The sequence below is a fragment of the Ovis canadensis genome, chromosome 2, assembly GCF_042477335.2.
Source record: "Ovis canadensis isolate MfBH-ARS-UI-01 breed Bighorn chromosome 2, ARS-UI_OviCan_v2, whole genome shotgun sequence".
NCBI lineage: Eukaryota > Metazoa > Chordata > Mammalia > Artiodactyla > Bovidae > Ovis > Ovis canadensis.
The window spans coordinates 207,022,742-207,048,435 of record NC_091246.1 but is presented as its reverse complement, the minus strand read 5'-3'; the positions used below and the strand labels follow the sequence as shown (position 1 = coordinate 207,048,435).

The 25,694-nt window shown below is 39.3% G+C and overlaps 1 protein-coding gene and 1 non-coding gene across 3 annotated transcripts in view; one reads left to right on the top strand and one right to left on the bottom strand.

Annotated features, from left to right (window-relative positions):
* SATB2 (SATB homeobox 2) overlaps window positions 1-25,694 on the top strand; it is a 200,715-nt gene that overhangs the window by 136,529 nt on the left and 38,492 nt on the right. For both annotated transcript variants that reach the window (XM_069574480.1, XM_069574479.1), the window contains exons 8-9: window positions 11,239-11,451; window positions 16,048-16,203. In XM_069574480.1, coding sequence (XP_069430581.1) covers window positions 11,239-11,451; window positions 16,048-16,203 — 369 coding nt within the window. The remainder of the gene's footprint in view (window positions 1-11,238; window positions 11,452-16,047; window positions 16,204-25,694) is intronic.
* TRNAC-ACA (transfer RNA cysteine (anticodon ACA)) lies at window positions 9,114-9,186 on the bottom strand. Its single transcript has one exon. It is a non-coding gene; the product is annotated as a tRNA-Cys (tRNA).

The following is a 25,694-nucleotide window of genomic DNA, read 5'->3' as shown; positions in this document are numbered from 1 at the left end:
GAAAAATACAACTAAATCAATTTGAAGTCAATTGGAAATTGACAGGGTAGTTTAAATTCTATCTGCAAGTTTTGTGCCTAAAATTATTCCTGTAGACAGCAGTATTTACTTGCAAACTTCTCTGATCACCACACTCAGTAAGAAATAATTTTTACATTATGAGCTAGTATGTCTAAGTCGCACACACTTAGACATTAATGCATACATGTATGTGTGCCTAAGTTCCACCTTATTTCCAACTATATCTGTATATTTCTTCATGAAAGAAAAAGAAAAAAACCTTCATGAAACAATAGAGTATGAAGCACTATTTAACTATATTTTGTTATAAATAAACTACCTGTAATGTGCTAAATTAATTTTATTAGCCACTAATACTTATGAACATGTTTCAACAATGATGCAGATTAAAGCTGATTTTAAAAGTTACTTGGGGAAAGAAAGTGGTTTTACTTTTTTGAAGTATGAATAAATATTAGTTCAGTGCTGTCCTGAAATGTCCTTGTGGTCATTTTGCTTTATATAATTTATTAAATTTTTCTTCACACTCTCCTCTGTCCCAAATAATTTAAATTATTCTACTTCCTATAATTTTCTTGATTTATTTTAATTGTCTTCTTTATAGGAAGACATCTATAAGTGGAGGGCTTTGAATATGTGAAGTTGCAAGTTGAAAATAAGAAATGTACTTTGAAAAAAAAAGAAATGTACTTTGATATTAGTTCTGTATTTATGCATTCATTTAACAAGGATTTATTAACCATTCAGAGACTACGCTAGGGTTATAATGAGGGCTAACATTTATTGAACATTTGACACATATTCAGTACAGTTGTAAGCTCTCTAGAGAACCCTATGAGGGAAGTGCAATCATTATCTCAATTTTGCTGATGAGGAGACTGTGCCATAGGGAGATTAATTAATCTTTGTCCACTTGAAACCCAATTTTGAACTCAGAAATTTTGACTTCAGAACTCATCCTCATAATCACTTTATTCTCAATCATTTGTTACCATTGACCAGATGATGAAAGACACAAACCCCCCCTCAAGGAGATACAGGAATAAACAGACTTTTAAAATTGGTATTCCCACTTTGGTATAATAAGTCCTGTGACATGTTCCATGTACTGTATGAGAACAGATGTTTTTAACCCTGGAGGTGATCAAAGCTAAGGCAGAAAATGCTCAGCAAGGAAAAAAAAAATAGTGCTTTATAATTATTTCAGGACAGAGGCAACTCATATGTTTGTAGACTGCTTTTCTACTTATATCTGAATGTATTTGATACATTTGAGATATAAATATGCAGTAGAATGTATGTTTTGTTTTGTTTTGTTTTTGAAAGTACTATTTTTGCCAATGTTTTGACAAAGTAGCCAAAGCTAGTAAATTTTTTGGGAAGTTTGCCAACAGTTGTTTCACAGAATACTCCTGGAAACTAGGAATAACAAGGGCCCAGCACTTTGTGAATGCGGTACTCATGGTGCCAGGTACTTGAGGTGTTAGTGGAAACCATGTATGTGCCCAGAGCTGAGAACACCGCTGGCAAATGTTTGCAAAGGAACCTGTTCAGTTCTGTATTTGCTTTGCTTTTCGGTGCTAATGTGCTTAGAAAATTTTTACTTAGATTGTGCACAGCCCCCATTTCAGTTCCTAAGCCTTCCTAGAGACAAAGGTGGAAGGGTTGAGGAAGGAAATAAGATGGGACCATTTATTTAGTTGCTTCTATCACTGCATAGATGAGGTAGGTAGAAAGTAGTCAAGTTGTCAGGAATCTGGTTTGGGCTAAGTTCCTCCATGGTACATGCTCAAGTGTGGTTTGAACAAGGGGGTTACAGTTAAGAAAGCACAGACTGCTTTGGTTTCAAGAATGCTCCGTTGCAGGCCGTGTTGTGTTGCCTGCTTACTATATTCTCATGTGGCAGGTGGCACAAGTGAAGTTTTACTGCATATACTAGAAAGAAAGCTGTCTGTGAGGGGACTGTTTCACTTAATAAATTGTAGATTTGGGGAACATGGAATATTTGTTCTAACACGGGGTTTGTAAGGCCTAAGTTTCAGTATTTATTATCTTACTTGTTTTCAATAGGTTGAAAGAGAAGATCTTGAGTGACTGTTGTGAGTTAGGCTTTTAACATGGTCCATCAGGCTAGCTGGGGCTTCCCTGGTGGCTCAGATGGCAAAGTGTCTGCCTACAATGCGGGAGACCTGGGTTTAGTCCCTGGGTTGGGAGGATCCCCTGGAGAAGGAAGTGGCAACCCACTCCAGTATTCTTGCCTGGAAAATTCCATGGAGGGAGGAGCCTGGTAGGCTACAGTCCATGGAATCTCAAAGAGTTGGACACGGCTGAGCAACTTCACTTTCAGGCTAGCTGCTGACTGTTTAGCAAATATGGGACTCCCACTTCCAGAAAACTGAAAAAAATATGGTGCCCTCTTAGGGCTCTATATTTCTGTATATCCCCAACTAACCACTAAGAGAGTTCCAGAAAAACATCTATTTCTGCTTTATTGACTATGCCAAAGCCTTTGACTGTGTGGATCACAATAAACTGTGGAAAATTCTGAGAAGAGATGGAAATACCAGACCACCTGACCTGCCTCTTGAGAAATCTGTATGCAGCTCAGGAAGTAACAGTTAGAACTGGATATGGAACAACAGACTGGTTTCAAATAGGAAAAGGAGTACGTCAAGGCTGTATTTTGTCACCCTGCTTATTTAACATCTATGCAGAGTACATCATGAGAAACGCTGGACTGGAAGAAACACAAGCTGGAATCAAGATTGCCGGGAGAAGTATCAATAACCTCAGATATGCAGATGCCACCACCCTTATGGCAGAAAGTGAAGAGGAACTAAAAAGCCTCTTGATGAAAGTGAAAGGGGAGAGTGAAAAAGTTGGCTTAAAGCTCAACATTCAGAAAACGAAGATCATGGCATCCGATCCCATCACTTCATGGGAAATAGATGGGGAAACAGTGGAAACAGTGTCAGACTTTATTTTTTGGGCTCCAAACTCACTGCAGATGGTGACTGCAGCCATGAAATTAAAAGACGCTTACTCCTTGGAAGGAAAGTTATGACCAACCTAGATAGCATATTCAAAAGCAGAGACATTGCTGACTAAGGTCCGTCTAGTCAAGGCTATGGTTTTTCCTGTGGTCATGTATGGATGTGAGAGTTGGACTGTGAAGAAGGCTGAGCGCCAAAGAATTGATGCTTTTGAACTGTGGTGTTGGAGAAGACTCTTGAGAGTCCCTTGGACTGCAAGGAGTTCCAACTAGTCCATTCTAAAGGAGATCAGCCCTGGGATTTCTTTGGAAGGAATGATGCTAAAGCTGAAACTCCAGTACTTTGGCCACCTCATGCAAAGAGTTGACTCATTGGAAAAACCTCTGATGCTGGGAGGGATTGGGGGCAGGAGGAGAAGGGGACGACAGAGGAAGAGATGGCTGGATGGCATCACTGACTCGATGGACGTGAGTCTGAGTGAACTCCGGGAGTTGGTGATGGACAGGGAGGCCTGGCGTGCTGTGATTCATGGGGTCACAGAGAGTCGGACATGACTGAGTGACTGAACTGAACTGAACTGAACCACTAGGCACAAAATATACATATTTTACTCCCAAGGAGTTGACTATATGGTGGGAGAAAGAGGTTTTATAGTTACACAATGTAAAAGATGCTAAGTGTCGTAAATATAAGATGGAATTAGTGCCGTCTCCCTTCAGAGGAGGGAGAAAGTATTGCCAACTGCAGCATATATACATATACAGATATATGCATAGTCTTTTAGTGCATTGCAGAATACATCTCTACAGCCTGAACATTTGTCTGCAAATGTTACTTTTGTATATGCATTTATATTTGCAGAGTACATTGATTCCCTCTAAATGCTCAGTTCTATCCACCCCCATCATATAAAAGTGCTATATGCATAGGCTGTCTTTGCTAATAAAGAAATATTATGATAAAAGAGAGGTTTTTATTAAACTAATGCAATAACGACATTTTCTTTGAGGATTTAACACATCATTTTTAATAATAAAAATCAAATTGTCATTGTTGTGCCCTGTATACCTTTTATTCAAATCACACTAAATACTCTGCCTTCATGTCTAAGCAGTGCTCTAGGGGGTGATGGGGGAGGTGAGTAGTTTTTAACATAATGCAAATGAATTTCAGCAGTCAGCTTTGTAGTGGGGTTGTAGAATATGGGAGCCAGGGAAACCTGTTTATGTTTGTGAGCCAAGGGGAGAATGCCTCTCAGGAGTGTCTGGAAGGAAATGAGACTGGAGATTAGGAAAGAACCAATTCTATTAGGTCAGCTTTCAGTGGGGAGGATGTCAATACTCTGTTCAGTCAAGTAACTGAGTTCACAGCTTCAACTGATTGTACATTAACCACTGAAATTGAAGCATTCACTTTGTATGATTAGGCTAAGAATTTGGTATCACCTGGTTTTCATAAGAAGATACTAGTTCTTGGCTCATGTCAGCTGAAATCAGACATTTCAGAATTGTATTAGTTAAGACTAACTGATAGGCATGCAAAAGGGGAGGTGAAATGTGAAGAGCACCTTCTGAGGGAACTATGTGATAGGTCATGCTGGGTGGCAGGATATGTGGTTAGCCCATAAGGGTCCCAAGACCCCTTCCACCTCTGACTTTCTGTAACTTTAATCTGTAATATGGGGGTGTGTGTGCCTTTTAACCTTGTTCATTGGTTGTGGCATCATTTGTTTAGGTTGAAACCTAACATTTTCAAACTATAATATACTATGCATATGATATGATATCTGTGTTACATGATATATGAGTATTTTGGGGGTTGAATTACTTCAAAAGTTTATGTTATAACAAATATGTGAACAAAAATGTAGCTTACAGAAATGAAAATAGTCTCTGGCTAGTTTGAGGCTTTTTGCAAAGAGAAGCACTAGGGTTTGGCTGGGCCAGTTTTTTCAGCACACACCTGGTGTATATCACTTTAAAAAATAAATTATGCCTCATTAAATTACAATTAAATGGAATCATGATCATTTGTTTTTCTGGAAGGAAGATGTTTTGCATATTGAAAGCCTAATTTGTTGCAGGTGACAAAAAGGCTGAACAGATTATCTAATATCACTTCATTTGGGGGGTAATGTTCGCTGGTTAGTTTGTGTATACTCCAATAGTTCAGAATTCTTTTAATGTGGACTGTATTATTTTCACTTCAGAAAGTCTTCTACTGCTTTACCCATTTTTGTACTGTGTTTTTTTTTTTAAGCTTTTAAGGAAATAGAAACTTCTTTTGATATTCTGGATTAGTCATGCTCTTTCTTTTTGTTCAAATGTTCTAATACTGTCCAATCCTTCACTCAGTCTCCCTCTTTGCCTAGCCTCACCACTATGTCTATGGCTGCCTGTTAATATTATGTACATTTCAAATCCCAGCCAAGTTAAGTACCGCCTCTTCCAAAATGTTTTCCCTGAATCCAGCAGTTGGCAATACGTTCACCCTCTTTTGAACTGAAATGGTACTAGTTCTATCTGAAATTTATGACACTCATCATCTTTTACATTGTACTTCTATAAACCACCATATAGTAAACTCCTTGGCAGCAGAATCTACGTCTTGGGAATCCTCCCATTCCCTTATGAGCTTTATTCCAAGTTGTAAATGAGAAATGAATTAATAGACTGATCTGTCATTCCTGGGCAATATGTATATTGAATTTGGGGGTTCTCTAGGTAATCATTGGGAGATATAGCCTAATTGTTGAGAATAACTAATGTCTGAGAGGTATGAAAAAGAGGTATCTGTTAAAATCTAGTCAGTAATGACCTTTGGTGTCTTCTGGAGTGGCTGAGAGGTCCGATGGGCTCAGGCTCAGATTTCCTAAAACCTGGCCCAGGCTTGGGTTTTCTTCTTGCTCTGAAAAGATTAAAGGCCCATCAAAGGTAATTTCTCACCTGTCCCAGACAAAGTTTCAAGGGCTAGTGCACAACCTTGGAAGTAAATTTTACAGAGCTAGTCATGGTAATGTTTCCCAAATATTTCGGAGCATGTATTTTGCACACTAGCAATTTGGAGCCAACTATATAAATTGCTGAAGGAATGTGAAAGTCATAATAATGTAAATAAGAAAGCACTTCAATAGAAATGGCAGATTCAGAAACTCTTAAGGTCATTTAACATCACAAATAAGTATTATTAAAATACTAGAAATCATAAGCATATCGATTTTTCTGTTTAAAAATTAGCCCCAGTTTTTGTTGTTGTTGGTGGTGGTGGTGGTGGTGGTCACATTGTATGGCTTGCAGGATTTTAGTTCCCTAACCAGGGCTCAATCCTGTGCTCACCACAGTGAAAGCTCTAACAGTGGTTAAAGTCCTAACCACTGGACGACCAGGGAATTCCTGGCCCCAACTCTTTGTTTTGTCTTTAGAGATAACCTGTATTAGCAATGAAGCTAGATGGCATTATGTTATCTCGTTTGCGCTTTGAATTATTTTGCTTTTATTGAATTTTCTGCCAGCCTCATGTATTGTTTGCTGGTGCTGGAAGTATTTTGGAGCTTACAAAACTCTCCATTAAAGGATGAGGGAGAAGGCCAGTGAGAGGCTCTTTTTGCCCAACTCCCTTCTTTTGTCAGTGACCTGTAACCCAAGAGCTCTGGTAGAAGGTGCCTTTCTCCCCTGTGCAGAGGCTTGTTCTACTCCTTCTCAGTCAACATGTTTCTTGGTCTTAGACAACCTCAGCTAACACCACAGAGAGGATTGTTTATAATCTCTCCCTCGAGAAGGCTCTGCTGCCTATGATGAGGAAAATAGTTAATGACCACTTTACTCAATACTTACAATATGTTTTAATAAGATTACTGATATAAAATTTTAATAAGCAATATCCTGGTTAATTTATTAATTTCCCTCCATTTTCACATTCTCAATATTCATGACCTTTCTATTCATAAAAGTGTATTTTTATTTTCAGTGCCCAGGTGCCACGCCATGTTCTCTATAGCTCAGGCTGCATAATGGGAACGTCCAAGTGACACCTCCTCCCTGGCCGGTTGATAATTAAAATGCCAGACAACTGCGGGCAAGGGCTTTAGAAATATTTATGTAGGATAAATTATTAATTTATGTTCTATTCAAGACAGTTTCAATATGATAAGCATTTACTTATCTTAATAATTAGATGGGGTGATTTGTGGTATATTTAAGTCATGCCATACATTTTCTTCTGATTTTTTTTTTCCCTTGATGATTTTAAACTAATTAAATAAAACATGCTTTACATTCATGTGCCTGCAGAATTTTGGATATATTTTTAAAAATCGCTGTTGAAATAGTTATAAGCATATAACCGAAACGAAGAAGGTTCAACAAAACAACTAAAACTCTTCTTGTGCCCACCAGTTAGCCACTTGTTATTGAAAATGTCTGAGGTAAAAGGAATCTGCTTTGGGACCAGGGCTACACAGATGAGACTTGAAGTAAATAATTTAGAACAGTGTTCTCATTCTCTGGGGCAATTCATGGAGGCGGCACTGGCCACCTTGTTGGTTTGAGACTTTATCTTCAATTAGGCGAATGAGACAGAGGCAACAGTATATCCAGCAACCCCTGAAAATACAAATATTGTGTCTCATTCACTTCGGAAATGATGCTGATGAGCAGTCATTTACAAGGATGCTTTGTCTTGATTTTTCTTAGAGATGAATTCATTTCCCTGTATGGTTGTCCAACATGTGAAAAATGCAGGGGTAGGAACTCCACAATTTCCATGTGGGGAGAAAAAGGTAAACCACGCTGAACAAAAAGTAAATAAAAGAACTCTGACCTTCAGAGTGATTTTGTTTTTTATTGATTAGGAATAAACAGACTTACAGTTTTGAACCTGGTCCATGAGAACAATATTTTTTTTGTTGTTTCAGTATTTTACACACAAGATCTTTGCCATAATATCCTCCCCAATTTGTGAAAGTAATTTCGCAGAAGAAGTTTACAAACTTTGCCTTTGAGAGATCTTAACATACAATCATCATAACCAGGATGAAGAATATATCCATGCATATCCTAAAGCTTTTCCAAATTTGGTAGTCTGACATTTAGTAAAATGCTAAAGTTACTTATTTTTTTGGAGGGGGAGAGGTCAGAGAATAAAGAGTTTTAATTTTTCATCTCATTATTTATACTATTTATCTGTTATAAAAAACTTTTTATTTTGCATTGGTGTATAGCTGATTAACAATGTTGTGATAATTTCAGGTGAACAACAAAGGGACTCAGCCATACATATATACATATCCATGAGAGAGCGAGAAAGAGAGAAGGGGAGTGAGTGCCAGTTTGTCCTTCAGGTGTAGAGTTCATCATTAAAGAAAGCTCAGAAAATACCAATCTTAGTATCTTGTTAGTATTAGAAATTGGTATTGGTTGTATTTTATACTTTAATTTTTTATTTTATTGAAGTATAATTGATTTACAGTGTGTTAGTTTGTGGTATACAGCAAAATGATTCATATATATACATACATATTTTCTGTTTTATATTCTTTTTCATTGTGGCTTGTTACAAGATACTGTGCTATACAGTAGGACCTTGTTGTTTGGTCTATTTTATGTATAGCAGTTTGCATCTACCAATCTCAAACACCTAATTTAGCCCTCCCTTTCCCTTTCCCCTTTGGTAACCATAAATTTGTTTTCTATATCTGTGAGTCTGTTTCTGTTTTGTAAACAAGTTCATTTGTATCATATTTTAAATTCTACATATAAGTGATATGACATTTGCCTTTCTCTGTTGGACTTACTTAGTATGATCATCTCCAGGTCCATCTGTGTTGCTGCAAATGGTGGTATTTCATTCTTTTTCATGACTGAATAGTATTCCATTGTGTGTATAGGAAATTAGTGTTGAAAATTCTTATCCCTCTTGCTTCTGCATATATTAATTTGGAGATTTTTGTCTTAGAAGCAAGAAAGAAAAGTGAAAGTGAAGTTGCTCAGTCGTCTCCGACTCTTTGCGACCCCATGGAGTGTAGCCTACCAGGTTCCTCTGTCCATGGAATTTTCCAGGCAGTAATCCTGGAGTGGGTTGCCATTTCCTTCTCCAGGGGATCTTCCTGACCCAGGGATCGAACCTGGGTCTCCTGAATTGTAGACAGACGCTTTACCATCTGAGCCACCAGGGAAGTCAAATCATTATTAATATTTCAGGTTGCTTAGTCCAAGTGGAAAGTAGGGTAACTTAAGGCAGAACTGACTTTTAATTTCAGAAAGAGAATTAATACCTAGATTGTACAACATTTTCTGGAAGACAGGTGTCTCACTTGTTGCTTCTTTCTGAAAACATGACAAGAAATCAGGATTTTCTTAGAATCATTTCACCAGTAGGGTAGTTTTATATACCTGCCCTATCTTGGCCTTTCCTTGGGCATGTATGCATGCAGACACACACTGGTTAACATTTTTTTCTAGCTTCATTGTATGGCATATTTTATTCCTATTTATAAAGACTTTTCTAATCAAAGTAATAACAACCAAATTGGCAGAACTATCAGATGGCATACCTTTTGTAAGTTTCTTATAGTAAAATTGTCTTAAATGGTGTTTTGGGTTGTGATTACCTCCTGGAGTGCTGGTAACTATGTGATGTATATTCCTGTGACATTTGGTTCACTATCTTATAATATATTACTTTCTAAAAACAAATTTGCCTACCTTACCCTGAGGATTGTTGACCAACTAGAGGTAGTAGTGTGTTTCTTTTATACCCAATGCCTTTTGGCCTATTGGCCAAACATGGCCTATTTAGCCAGAGATTACAAATCTGATAGTATTTCTTTGCATTAATATTCCCCTAAGTGGAAATATCTTTGGCATCTACTTTTTAGAATTTGGGGTTATCTCCATCTCTTGTAAGACTCAGAAGTTAACAGCTCAGCTCTTTCTGAGGTATCATCCTAGGGCCTGATCTCATATTGCCCTGAGAAGGGATGTTAGCTGGGAATGCCTTTACGTGATAATCTAACAAGTGTGCAGAATGGAGGGGCTTCCCAGGTGGCTCAGTGGTGAAGAATCCACCTGCCAATGCAGGAGACCCAAATTCAATCCCTAGGTCAGGAAGATTCCCTGGAGAAGGAAATGGCAACTCCAGTATTCTTGCCTGGGAAATCCCATGGACAGAGGAGCCTGGCGGGCTGCAGGCCACAGGTTCCCAAAGAGTCAGCCACAACTGAGCAGCTGAGCACACCCACACATGCAGGATGGAAATGGATCAGCTTTTGCCTCAAGTACTGTGACGTCCAAACTCAGGTCTCTAGCCTTTTTCTTGAGTCCATACTACTTTTCTTTCGGCTTGTCAGCATTTGTCTTTTCTTTTGGAGTTCTCTGTGAGCAAAGCACACAAAAACATTAAGTTTCTATGTAAAGCATTCTGTTTGGATTTGTCACACAGTCAGAAGGTATCTGAGCCTATCATGGTGTTCTCTGAGGTGTGCTGTGGCCTTTCACCCGATTGCAGCCACACTTTCTGTCACTTCAGTGGTGGAATTGGAGTGTCCCCATGAGGGCATCTCATAAAAAGGTTTGGGTGCCCTCTGGTACACATGCAAGGAAAGCTATTAAGTATGTGGACTGGGAAGCTGATAGAGGGTTAACACAAGTTAGAGCCACTTGCTTTGTGTCTTTTTTTTTTTCCCCCACAAGTAACATCTATATTGAAAACAGTGGCCGGTCACACAGAAATTCAGCCAAACTTTTTTTTTTTTAAGTCGATGTAAATCTCCCATGCTGTTTAAATGTCGGAACTAAATTTACCAAACTTGGCAGATTTGTAAAGCTGAGCAGGACTGCCAAGTGTTCCCAGTTTCAAGCAGAGAGAGTTCTAACAGTTCCTGAAATACTTGTAGGAGGCACCTGGTGGTAATTGCAGTTTCACAATTCTTCCCAAGCGCCTACCTTGCTAGCTGGCATCTCTGTACACTGCTGATTATTACAGTGATGATAAAGTGTCAGAATAGAATGGTCTAAAATAACGCAGAGCCCCCAGGAGCCAAGCACAATCCCTCCAAATCTTCTTGCTTGAGAACTGTCAGGAATTAGACCGAGGTTCTTGACATCACAGCCAGCTGGTTATACCAAACAAAGGGGAAGGGTGCAGGGGTGGGGTGCGCCAGACAGAAGCCGCACCACATACCTGCATATGTAACGTGGCCTACTTTTTTTTTTTTCCTTTTAATCAGGGGTTGTTGTCTGAGATTCTGCGGAAGGAAGAAGACCCTCGGACAGCATCTCAGTCTCTTTTAGTAAACCTGAGAGCCATGCAGAATTTCCTCAATCTGCCTGAAGTGGAGCGGGACCGCATATACCAGGATGAGAGAGAGCGGAGCATGAACCCCAATGTGAGCATGGTCTCGTCAGCCTCCAGCAGTCCCAGCTCCTCCCGAACCCCTCAGGTGAGATATTCCCTCCACTGACTTTTCACTCTTTGCCTTAGAAACATCTTGCCTTCACTGATACTTTGTTTTCCCTCAAAACCTAAGAGATATAATTATAGGACTTCTTAATCTGCTAAACATGTGGGTTAGAGAATGTGAACCTCTGACCCTATACTGGTGGTTATCCTTTACTGTATCATCCATGCCATTTCTCTCCCTTTAAAAAAGTCCCATTCTTCCATATGTGGCGGGGGTGGGTGGAAGGATAACCGCTAGATGTCTGCATACAGTTGGTTGGTTATCAAAGAAGGAACTAGGGGATTAGTGTTGAGGCTAAGTTTGCATAGGCAGCACACTGCTCTTCCTCCAATTATGTATTTATTTGGATGGAGATAGAGTAGTTGGGGGCTGGGGACAGCTAGAGTAGTCCGAGTTCTGCTTGATGGAACCTGAAAGGAACGAAATCCGTGAGGAACCTGTGTGACGGAAGCAGGCATATGCTGTGGCTAGATCACAATGACTAGGAGCTCATTCAGTGACTCTGTAGAAAAGGGTGGGAAGGTAGACCAGGTTCTCTTTCCTGCAGTGATTCCCACAGGATCCTGGCTCAGCTTTCCATCCTTCTTTCATCCGCACTTTAACAGCACTCTGTCCTCAGGTCCTTCTGCAAATGCATACATCTGTTAATAGTAGTGTGTGCTTTAAAGAGGTTAACTGAAGGGTCAAGTTCTCAAGTAGCCAAGAGTCATCTCCAACTCAGATCTGAGCTCACTCCTTCTTAGCCCACTCCCTGCTTCCCTTCTAGGGCTTCCGTGGCGGCTCAGATAGTAAAGAATCCACCTGCAATGCAGGAGTCCTGTGTTTGATCCCTGGGTTGAGGAGATCCCCCTGGAGGAGGGCATGGCAACCCACTCCAGTATTCTTGCCTGGAGAATCCCCATGGACAGAGGAGCCTGATGGGCTACAGTCCACGGGGTTGCAAAGACTAGGACATGACTGAGAGACTAAGCACAGCACAGCTACTTCCCTTAGGCTTCTCAGGTGGATAAGTGGTAAAGAATCTGCCTGCCAGTGCAGGAGACACAAGAGACTCGTGCTCAGTCCCTGGGTCGGATAGATCTCCTTGAAAAGGATGGCAACTCCAGTATTCTTACCTGGGAAAGCCCATGGACAGAGAACCCTGGCGGGCTACAGTCCTGGGGTCACAGTAAGACACGACTTAGCGACTAAGCACGTACACACACAGCGCTTCCCGTAAACTTTTACTAATCAGCGGATTTATAGTAAAGTCATCTCATTTACTGCTGCTGGCATGGTTTCAAGTTCCTTCTTGAGTTATAGTTTTCAAACCAAATATTTAACAGTTGTACATTTGTACAAATCAGAAAATTGGGTATGTGAAATGTGATTTTTTCTTTGGCTTAGATACATATAGTTTTGGGTTTAGGAGTTTGTTTTCTGGCAAGGTCTAAGGAACTGATTAAGCAGAATTTTATTCTAATAGAAATATTTGAGCTTTTTCAAGTACATTCATTTTTTTTTTCACACATCTTAACTCTCTTTATATTTTTACACTCTGCAATAGATTTTTAATTGAAGATCATTTTCTATCATGAACTGCCAAATTGTGATACTTAGACCTTAGTGAATTATGAATTTTAGTTACTGTTAAACCAAAACTAAGACGCTTGACTGCTTACTTTGGACCAGTGAAGCCAAGTTTTTTTACTTTTATTTTTTTAAATTTTGGGGCATGCATGTTGAGCTATTGAGTTGGGCGAGTTGTTAATTTGCACTAATATTTACTTCTATTAAATTCACCAACATTTTTGCCACTTTTGAAGCCCATTAAGCTATTACAGAAGAATCCAGCCATGCTTCATGGCCGTTTAACTGGGCAACTTTTCTCAGAAAGTCACTCCTTCTTGTTAGAAAATCACACATGTCTGTGTGTTTTGTTTTCCACTCCTTCATAATATTTTTCTAACAAGATTATATCTTAGGCATCTTTTCAAAGACCTGGTAGCTTTCAGAGCCAGACCAACTTACAAGGCTACACAGTTAAGGCCAATATTTTGTTTTTTTTGAGCAGAAGAAAATCCCATCTAGAAAATTCCTAGATAAAGGTGTCCTTTTAGAGACAAGTTTAACAGGGAAATTGATCATTTAATTTCACAGTTTGGAGATTTTTGAAAATAAATGTTAAGTATTTTTCTCAAAATATATTTGAGAACATGGTCATGGCACTGACATTTTTACATTGTCTGGAACATCCTTCTTTTTCTGCTGGTTAAGCACTGAGAGAATTATTAAAGATGTTTAAAACATTTCATGATTATCTACTTAAAATTCTTTACAGAACCATCTCAGTGGTGTAGATACAGATTACTGTAAGGCTTTCATTGTGCAAACAAATGTCAGAGAGGTGCCACTGGTTCAGTCTTTGAGTTGGAGCCAGCATTCCAGGGCACACACACACAGGGTCTTGCATAGGTCCATGGAGATTATTTTCCAGACCCAATAGCACTTTATTACTGGTTTAAAACAAATTGAAGAAATTTCAAATTCAACCCCTACAGTCTCTTCTAATAATCCTTCAACTGGCCAGTATTCTTCAGTGCATTTATTGATAACAAAGCAACAGAAAAGGATAAGAATGGTCATTTATTGAGCACTTATTGTATCATGTATTATGAACATTTTGCATGGATTTGGATCCTCACCATTTTGCATTGTTGTTCCCATTTTACAGATAAGGAAACTGAGGTTTAGGTAGGTTAAATATCTCATATAAGGTAATATAAGTGATTGGTAGAGTTAGGATTTTAGTTCAGATTATTCTGATTCCAAGGTCTGGGGCCCTAAGCATATATTTCTGTGCTTTGACTTTAGCTGTCAGTGTTCCAGAAAAGATTTGATCAGTTAGTTAACATGATGTTAAGTCACTGAGGCTAATAAAAAAACCTGCATTGAGAAAGGCAGAAATGGTATGCTAAAACATGCACTCAGTAGGGAAAACACTCTGGATTAACTAGAAGTTTTAAGAAGAAAAAGGAGTCTTCTTGAAAAAGATGGGAGAGGATTAGAGTGTTATGGGAAGACCTCAAACTCCAGGGCAAGAAGAAAAGTATAAAAACAGCACCAGTGTAAACTGGAGGTTTTGGAGGCAGAGTAGCACAGTGGTCTATGAACTTGTGCTTTGGAGCCTGAGAGACTTGAGTTCAGATCATGGTTATTTCACTTGCTGCTGCCTATCCTTCCAGCAAATTATCTTCTTCTATTTTCAGTTGTCTTCATCTCTAAAGTGAAAATAATAATGTTTAACTCATTGTGTTCTTAAAAAGAATAAAATGTGATGACAAAGTAAAACACTTTCTAGAAAGCCTGGCACATAAAAAGCATGTGTATCAGTTATTCTTATTATTACTTTTCAGTAATTAGAAAACAATATGCGACAGGAAGGTCCCAGGAGAATGGCAGAAGTCACTGAGTGCTTGTAGGAACCCAAGCTTTCTGTTAAAGTTAGGATGTGACTCTGGCTTCAGGACATCGTTGAGAATGATCCCATGGTGTCCACACTGTATGCCATGTCTCTCAACCCTGCATACTATCAATCCAGTGGGGAAACAGCTCAGGACATCCACAGAGGGAAATTAGCGGTTTAGAGTTCTAGGGTGGGTGGGAACAAAAAGAAAAAAGCTCACTTGAGACCAAATCAGCTGGCAGTGCTCAGGAATCTGAGGGTGGGGGCAGACTGTTTCCTTGTCTGGTGGCCCTGGGTTCTGAGAAGGCTGCCCAGCCCCCGCGCCTTACACACCATAGTTTTCTGGATCAAGTAGGTTCAAACATTTTAGGGTTATCCTAACTCCAAGAAGTACAGACACCTTTTATATTGTCCTTCATTTGTCTCTGAAGCTGATGGGAAATCATTCAATTAAAACGAGCATGGCAGAATACATAAAACCACAATATGAGTTTAAGAAAATGAAAACAGCACTTCAAAGGCATTCTGAAGCCTATTTTTATGAAATGAAATTTTGTTTCATTTCCACTGATTTCCTAGGTGAAATTAGGTGACTGTCTGGGTAGCATAATGATGATAATGGGGGGAAGCCATACATACTCAAATGACATACGTAGAGCTTTAATAAAGAATGAGAGAGACTCAGGGGAGTGCATTAAATTGAGTAATAATTTATTATTTAGAGACCTCTACCCATTTACTCATTTTTTTTTTTTTCCTGGAAGATTGACTCTTCCTCTAAGGTGTTCTGTTTTCAGAAGGAAAAAAGTAACCGTGTGTGTGTTCTGCATGTTTGTGTTGCAGTTAGGTGATGGCTTGAGTTTGGTACCCGGAGTAGCCATCCTACCTGTGAACCGTCTCGGCTACAGTGAGGGGAACAACAGGGTTGACAGGACTCTGCATGTCCTATAGGAATGCACTGCAATTATTTCCAATCACAATTAACCTGATTAGAATAATGGACAGGAAGTGTCCCTCTGTAGCTAATGCGGTTTGGCATCAGCTGACTGAAATCCTTTGATAATTTCTGCACAGATGGCTGGGCTGAATGCAGCACTTTTTAAATTATTATTTTCATGGTCTCTTGGTAGGCCAAAACCTCGACACCGACAACAGACCTCCCCATTAAGGTGGACGGCGCCAACGTCAACATCACAGCTGCCATTTATGATGAGATCCAACAAGAGATGAAAAGGGCCAAGGTGTCTCAAGCCCTGTTTGCCAAAGTGGCTGCAAATAAAAGTCAGGTGAGTGGATTTTTAAAGAGCAAAAGTGAGGCTGGAATTAGACTGTTCTCCTCCTCCCACCAATAAAAATACATCTGTTCCTATAATAATAATAACAATAATAATCCCTAGGGAACCTGTCACGTTCTTGCCTTTTGCGCTACAGTTTGCTTTTATTCCCATCAGAGTTCACAATAAAGACTAAGTCAAAACCCAGATTTTTTTCAAGTTTTTTTCATTTTTTCAAAAAGAATCAGCCTTGAGGGATATCTCTCCCAATTCTGAATATTGCTATGTATGCTTTTTTTCTTTCTTTTGGGTATTTGAGCAAAACTCGGTGTGTTCAGAACAGCATCTTCCTGAGAACAAGTTTTAGCCAGGTCTCGTCACCTCTCTTATTCCCACCAGGGGAATGGATGACTTTGTTATAATAACTGCTTTTCAACCTTGCCCCAGAGACACCTTGCAATGTCAGGTGTTTCTTTTATGTAGAGAATACAGTTGTTTTTCCAGGAGAAAACGCACATTGGGGACTGCAGAGTGAGTGCTGAGATCTTTAACAGAAAAACAGAGAAGCTTATCCAGTACAATTTTGCAGAGTGCTGCGATTGTGGGGAATGGAATGCTCCCGGGAGAAAGTAGACAGATGCTTAGGTTTTTTATTTCTGAAAGCAGCAACAGTTGAAGGGCTGTACTATCTGTTTCAATTTGTTTAAAGTGACAACTACTGCCCTATCCTAGAATGGGTTATGTTGAGGTGCCTGCTTATTTATTTCTGGGTTGAACAATTACTCAGATGCAGGGTGAAGGAAACAAAAGTTAGTTAAAGCTTAATTTGAGAGTCCTTTGATTCAGAGCTTGATTTCCTCTGTGGGCTTGCATGACAAATGCTTTCATCCCTACATATGTAAATGGTAAAATGGTCCATCCTCTCCTGAACAGATCTGCTTTGTGCTGTAGAGAAAGGAAGTTACTGAATATGTTTTAAGCAAGATGGTTTTTAATGAAAATTAAGTTTTTTAAATGATAGTTAAATGCTATATGTTTACTAATTATACAGTTTGGGGAATAGACTTTTTTTACGTGTAGTTTTGCAGTAACCTAAATTATTTTTCAGATGTTAATAAAAAGAGAACAGTAGAATATTCAGCAATTTTGAGGAGGGCTGAGATATTTGTTTCCCCTATTCAATTTTGATGTCATGATTTTTCCAGGTTATTCTTTCTCTCGTCAATGAAATCACTGCAGTGTAGTTGGCTAAGATATCATGTCCAATCATAGTATGAAATACATGAAAAGAAAATACCATAGAGCCTTCTTAAACTGTTAAATGCATAAAATCCCATGTACCACATGGCAAAATATAATGAGAGTTGGAGCTGTTAAACGAATAAAGCTGTTAAATGCATAATGCCACTTGGCAAAACTACTGTGCATTTAATGGTTTTCCACTGTGTAATAAAGGACATATGTGGTAAATGTGCAGTAAGTATAAAACTACACAATTGCTTTTGCAAACCTGCCCCTTAGTCGTGACTTGATGTAAATATCAAAGTTGCACTCAGTCCTCTTTTTATAGCTGCTTTCTAGAAAACCTCAAGGCTATAGTCTAAGAACTTGATTCAGAATGCTTGTCATCTTCCTGTTGACTTGGCACTATTGCCTCTGAAAATAGTGTTGACTCCGGCCTCCCCAAGTAGTTCAGGTGGCTGATTGAAAACTGTGTTTGCCAGTTGGCACAAATGTAGCTCTCCAAATTTTTATTGCCTGCAGAACTCAGTAGCCCTGTTTCTGTAGAGCTTGGAGTGAAATATAGTTCTAGGACCTGATGTGCTAAAAGGTGAGATTGAGCCTAAATGAAGATAAGATGCTTTGTTTCCTGTTTGTTTTTCATTAGGGTGGTGATTTCATTCACATTTATGAATAAGGAACTTTATTTGTAAACAGCTGACAGAGATGTGCAAATCAGGTGTTAAGTGTCTTAAAAATGGCACTGTCAAACAAAATAAACTTAGCTGATAGTTTCAAAGGCAATTTAACGTAAGATATTCACTCTGCTTTGTAAGTACTACCAGCATTTGCTTGACAAAAAGCATCCTTAATTAAATCAATAGCATGATGTTGTACTTTGCACTTGTATTTGGTACATGTCCATAAGGGGTGTGTGTGTGTGTGTGTGTGTGTGTGTGTGTGTGTGTGTGGAGTGACTGAGGAGGTAAGGGTACTCCATTCTCTTGGAGGTAAAATTAGGAGAACCTTGAATAGGAACTCTTGTGAACTGGAGTGGGTTTGAGCATGGAAGGCCCTGTTCAAACACACATACTAACCCCTCCTCTTCCGTTTTACATGTCTTAAAATGGAAAGGAACCCTCCATTAAATATCATTCATTCCTTGCTATGAATTGCTGTCATCATGATAAAAATAGTAACCTGACACTGCCTGTGTGTTAGGCAAGCTTTGAATGAAGAGTAGGGAAAGGAGAGGACATTTTTAGAGATTGGAGTGGAGGGGCAAGAGGTTCCTCGAGGGCTGTAAGAGTTTAGAAAACAGGCATAGTTGGAGGAGGGGTTCAGAAAAGGAGCTAAGAGTGACAAACATTTGCAGTTATGCCTGTGGTCCTATTGGTGGAAACGATATTACTGGAAAGTGTGTGTTTCCTTAGTGTGTGGGTTACATCAGGGTGCATTTGTAGGGTCGAAGACCACCTGTTCATTTAACTGGTGTCCGGCTCCTTTGTCATGGCCAGCCCATCATCCAATTCCACTGAGTGCCTCCTGTCTGATCCTTGGCCCTTTCTTCATGTGAGAGAAGCCAAAGAAAGAAAAGCAGGGGGGAAAGTATGCTTACATACATTTCACCTTTTACTTTTGTTTCATTTTCAATTTAGGATCAATTTTAGGTGTTGTGTGTGTGTGTATGGATGTGGGTTCTGAAGACTCTCTTTTCTTACTGCAAAATATTCGCATTATTGGTCTTCATGGGATGGGATGAACTATGGTCAATGGTTTTTCTCTGTGAACTAGGAGTGGGGGTCCTCAGTAGGAACCATAGTGTAAAGGCATATGGCATTTCCCTCACAAGTTCAGTATGGCCCTATGTACAAAGGGCCCCCAGAGAATAAGCACCCCAGTGTGCAGTCTAAGTGACTAGAGGAACTCTGTGTCCCAGCCCCTCAGATTCTGTGGAGTTACTCTCCCACTGTCCCTTCCTCCCCAAGTGCAGTTTATCACATGTGATCTGGAAAATGGAAATCCAGCAGGGAGCAAACACAGTGACCTGTGTGGCACCCCCACTGCAGTGCTCCAGTGATGGCCATGCACTTCGTGACAGCATCTTTAGCTACATTTCTTTCTGTTGACATCAGCTGCCCCTTTCCCCAGATGTTAACTCACTGTTTCTCTTCTCTCCTGCCTGCTTCTCTTTTTTATATTGCTTTCAGTATTCAACTCATGGAATGCTGAGGTTGATCTGAGGTTGGCTTTATTTTGAAAGGAGAGTGAAACTTTATTATTTTACACCCAAAGAGCCAACTCTACATATGTCTTTTCCTATTAGGTTTGGGTGGAAATAGAGTAGGTAGGGGAGAAGGCAATGGCACCCTACTCCAGTACTCTTGCCCGGAAAATCCCATGGATGGAGGAGCCTGGTAGGCTGAAGTCCATGGGGTCGCTAAGAGTCGGACACGACTGAGCGACTTCACTTTCACTTTTCATTTGCATGCATTGGAGAAGGAAATGGCAACCCACTCCATTGTTCTTGCCTGGAGAATCCCAGGGACGGGGTCGGGGGGTGGGGGAGCCTGGTGGGCTGCCGTCTCTGGGGTCGCACAGAGTCAGACACGACTGAAGCAGCTTAGCCGCAGCAGCAGAGTAGGTAGAGGAATGGGGATGGACTTATTCCTGTTCTACTTTGCCTTCGTGGCACAAATAAAGCAAATGAATAAAAATGTTAGAAGGGCACTAGGTTTGTTTTCTTTTTTTCTTTTTTCTCTCTCTCTCTTCTCTCTTTTTTTGGCGGGATAGGAGGGTCTTGCTTTCTATTATTAGGAAGTTAGAGAGAAGCTGAAACACTGCAAAAAAGGGAAATAGACAGCCTGGTTGTAAAGCTCAGTTGGTGGTAATGAAAGGGCCAACCCTAGAGTCTGCTGGTATAAAAGGGGGAGTGACCTGGGAATAAGGGGTAGTGGGGGGGACCTCTGAAGGAATGACATTGTAGGATGTCCTCATCATCGCCACCAGGATTTAAAAACCCCTGCCAGTCCTCGAGTTCTGCCCCACATACCTTCCAGGCCCACGAGCTGCAGGAGCTACTGCTAGGATCAGAAATGAAGGAGTCCTCATTCCTACTGCAGAAGAGAGAGGGAGGCACAACTGTGACCCCACCACAGTGGGGAAAAGGAGTTTCTGGCCTTCGGTATACAATTCTGAAATAATTTCCTCCATAGAGGATCTAATTTGACTAACAAATTAAATGATTTAAAATACACAGGACTCCGTAGCAGATCCTTTTAAAGGTAAAAGTAAAGACAGACAAGTGTACATAACGAAAAATAACTGGTATATCATTCTGTTTGTTTCCTTCCTTTTACTACTCTTTGCTATTGGAGTTTATATCACATTCAGTATAGTGCTAATGTGTTTTCTTCATTCAATCATGGGTTACCATATTAATTTTTGCTTTTGTATGTCTGGTAAAAATGTCCCAGGCACAAGTTAGTTGTACATATTTCCTTTTTAAAGAAATAACTTCTATTTTATGATTACTTAAGAAATAACATCCTCATTTTATTTTTATTCTTTAATTCAAAGGCATTTCTTTTCTTCTTTAATGCTATTTATTTTGAATAGGTAGCATATGTTCATTATATAAGTTTCAAAAGGGACAAAAGAGTATATAGTGAACAGTCTTCCTCCATCCCTCAGCCATCCTTAGAGGCAGCCACTGCCAACATTTCTCCTCTATCTTTGGATATACAAGTTTATAGGCTTTCTTTGTCCCTATGCACAAATGACTAGCATACTTTACATACGATTTTTTCTTTACAAATCCTAAAGATCTTTCCATATCAGCACACTTAGTCCTCTTATTCTCTTAAGCTGCTATGTCATATTGGATGGATTGGATGCACCACAATTTGACTCTCTTCCCTTCATGGGTATGTAAATCATTTCTAGTCCTACCATATTGAAAATAATGATAGGATTTACATTCCAGTGATGTCCTTGCCAGCGATGCTTGAGGGTCGCTGCCTCTATACCTTCACCTAAGGCATTTTGAATGATTCAGCTGACTATAGTTTTGGCCAATATAAAATGTTTATAATTAACAAAAGCAAAACAAAACCCTGAACAACTGGAAATTTCCACATCTCCCTCTTCCACCAGGTGGGCTCAGCATATGGCTCCACATATGATCCCCAGCTAGCGGTCCTGTGCCCTTGTACCTGCTGCAGCATCCGGGGTCAAAGCTGCATGCTGCCTAACTGCTCCCTGCAGGCCCACCTCCTGCCTGGGGCCTGCAGGTTCTGCGATTGCTACAAAGGCCCATCAAGATGAGGGCCGTGTGTCCTTATGGGTTGTCAGGTGGTAGGAGAGATTGCATACCCCCTGAAATGTCACCTGCAATGCCCCATCCTCATTTTAAAAAATAAAATGAAAAAAGTATAAAGGCAAAATATGAATCACCCATAATTCCACAATCCGGAGGTAGTTGCTGTTAACCTTTTAGTCTTCTAACGTGTAAGTATTTGTTTGCACATGCGTGTTTATATCCTGGTTGGAATTATACTGTAATAAGACAGTTATAAATAGTAAATTTTTAAACCACCTTTTCTCATGGGAGAGTATATTTATGAATTGTAAAGTATCTTCAGTCTCATTATTTAGTTTCCTAGCCTTTAGAAAATATTACACAAGGATCAATTTTGCCACTTTGCCCTGAAAGTGGTTTGACAGTTACCTTATTTTTTATGTTTCCTTATGGAGATGGCTTTATCGGGACTAGGACTGCTCAGGCTATTGGGGCTTCCCTGGTGGTTCAGTTGGTAAAGAATCTGTGTACAATGCAGGAGACCTGGGTTCAATCCCTGGCTCAGAAAGGTCCCCTGAAGAAGGAAATGGCAACCCACTCCAGCATTCTTACCTGGAGAATCCCATGGACAGAGGAACTTGGTGGGCTACCGTCCATGGGGTCACAAGAGTCGGACATGACTTAGCATCTAAACCACCACATTGGAAGTAAATGTTTGACTGCCCTGATCTCTGGGATAAAGAGTGACAGGAAAAACTGGCCGTATGATGCCACATGTAGAATGAGGTGGTGGTCTCGTCTCACTTCCAGTGCTTTTGCTTCCGCCATCTTGTCTTCAGTGTATAAGGCAGACTAAAATGAGGTGTGTGGCCTTGCCTGCCCCTTCCTGATGGGGAGATTTTTTTGAGCACATTTTGACAGCCTGTCAAAAAGCAGCTTCTACTCTTGTCAACTGGGGCATGTATACTACAATGTCAGTGCTGTCCACCAAGCTTACATGAAACAAATTAACATATTTACCTTATAATTGCCATTTGAAAAAAATTATTACAGCAAGTAGTAAAGAAATTAGGCTTCTCAGTATTCTCAAATGCCAAATTAAGTGCCTAAGCATCAAGTCAAACCCTTCACTTTCTTCCTTTTTCTCTCAGCATAATTCAAAGGATTAGATTCTTTTGAGAAATGATCAGCAGAAATTCCCTGAAGATCTCAATTTTTACATCACCCCTATAGTGAGGAATTGGGTTCTTCACAGTTGATTATGTTTATGTTTCATACCCTAAATCTAGCCTTTATGGGAACCCTTAGTTAGATATCAGTGAAGGTTAATATGTAGAGTTCATATGCAGTTCATTAAGTGTCAGGTACCTTTACCCATTGTGAAAATTTCTTTGCTGGGTCTAAGCACATCTTGATCTATTGCAGAAACCTTTGAGTTGCATTCTTTTGCCTGTTCATGACACAACACTTTTAGAAACTTGCATATGACTTTGAAGCAGATCAGGTTAACATATTAAAAGCCATCTTTCTGAACTCTCCCAGCCTTCTTCTGGAGATGATGTTGAGTTAAACCATAGTTCTTACAGTTGGAGAATGTTGGTGCTGTGACTAGTTCCTACTATTTTGTCATAGGGACCATTTAGTCATCTTGCTTTCACAGGCCGAAGACTAGGATTAGACACACTAGGTCTTAGGGTACAGTCCAAGGAGGCACGCCCTTTCAGAGTACATTTCTTAATTTTTGCACCTTAGTTGCTTGCATGCCTCACTTTGGTCCCAGTCCTAATCTTTCAAACAAGTTTTATTCCTGGTTTTCTGCTGTGTCTATTTTCCACCCCCCCACACACACTTATGAGTTCTTGAGGCAGTGTTCATAATATTAATATATAGTACCTTGTATATAATAATATATATTAATATATATACTTTGGATCATATATATATGTGTGTATATATACCTTGTATCATGTATATGTGTGTGTTTGTATATATATATGTGTGTGTATATATATATGTACCTTGTATTATAAGTATATATGTTATGTATCATAGGTATATTATGGTATATATATATTATAATATATATACCTTATATCACAGGTATCCTGGAATTTGAATCTGAAGTCTGGGACTAGAAATATTTTGGTTGTTTTCTTCCTGATATTTTAGTCTAGTACATTCTAATGTTAATATGTTTTTAATATTTAGGTGGAGAAGACTCCAGATTCATTCTTCTTTTTGACGGATATAGATTTTTTTCTTAGATGCATGTTCCCATGTATGTGTTTAAGTATGTGTGTACATACTTGTATAAAGTCATCCCAAATCTCTATACTATTATATAGCTATGCATATCCCATATTTCCATGATAAGGAAGGCAACAAGATTTTATGAAATCCCTTCTTAACTTGAGCCCTTTATAACAGAGGTTAAGGAGTTGTTCTGAAATAAAATTTTCATTACTCTCAATTACAGATTCAATCTTTATAAACACATCCATAGAAATGTGAGACACATGCCCAGAGACAGCTGAAAATTAGTCCCCATGAAAATACAGTTTAGAACTTAGTGTACAATTTTGAGGAATAAAAAAAGCAGCAGATCATTTTTACTTATTACATTCAAGGTATACAATAATTAACCTTGAACTGTAACCAAATGCGCAGCACAAATCTTTTTTCAGGTTTAGATGACCTCCTTGTCAGGGATTCATTGAAGCCCTTGACAAGTCTCCCTTGCAGTTTAGCCTTTTATCCATTTCAGTTTTCTTGATTAGGTTATCTTGAATCATTAGGGGGTTTATTTATTTTAATAGACACTTATTGGATTCATGAAAAGAGAATTCAGTGACTAAGAAACAAGAGCTGAATATTATCTGGCTCATTTCACACTTCAGAAGAGTCTCAACCAGCTGAAGAGAAATTTTTTCACAGTTACAAAAGTTTGTTTGGGGACTTTATGTGCTTCCATGTAGAAAGCAAACTGTCTGTGGTTAATAATACGAATTTTCTTTTGAGACACTCGGAAAATGTTTCCTTTTGGTTACATATGCTGACATTTTCTGTATTGAAGATGTGGGTGAGTAAATGGCCTTTTACATGTCTGTTGCAAGAAGCCTTGAGTCATTCTCCTGAAGAGAGCTGTTCATTTGTCAACTTATTCATTCATTGGAGTTCCTAGATGGGCAAAGAGGGTGGGGGCTTCTTACTATTTGTAGACGGAGTTCACTCATCAGCTCTGTGCTAGGTTCCTCAGGGCAAACAGTACTGACTGATAAGACCTTGGTCTACAAAGTGAGTACAACCTTACTTAAGAAGAACAAATTTATCTATTGTATCTCTTTTTGGAGACCAAATCAGTCTGTGGACTTACATGTGTTTCTTAGCAAGTCCTGGTTTGTATTTGTTCAGAAATGCTTTAAAAACTAGGAAATGTGTCACCTACACAGATTTTTTTTTCTTTTTTTTTTTTTAAGGAAAAAAAATGTGGAAACAGGCAGAGGTTGGAGTGATTACCTGTGTCCTGGTGTAGGAAAACAGGTTACTTAGTACACAGTGAAATTTCAGTACCACGGACAGGAACCCCACTCGTCCCATCTCCTTCCCCTCCCCCATCACTTAAACCTAAGGCATGGAGCTAGGATTAAAACCCATATCTGATGGGCTCCAAATTCAGACACTAGTCTGTATTATTGTTTTCTGAAAGACCTCCCTGGTCATTTGAAGATTCTCAGCATTTGGTGTGTAGCGTGGAAAGTATGTCACATTTATTGTATATTTGAAAATTTTAAACCTTTCTTTTTTTAATAAAGATAATAGATATTGTTCTTCCTCATTCATTTTCAATGTGATAGAGCTTTAAAAATTCTCATTTGAGCAACAGCAGCACACACACACACACGCGCGCGTGTACATACACACAGGTGATTAAAATAATGAGAGTTAAATGATATGGTTTAGTGTTTAGGATACATGTCATTTT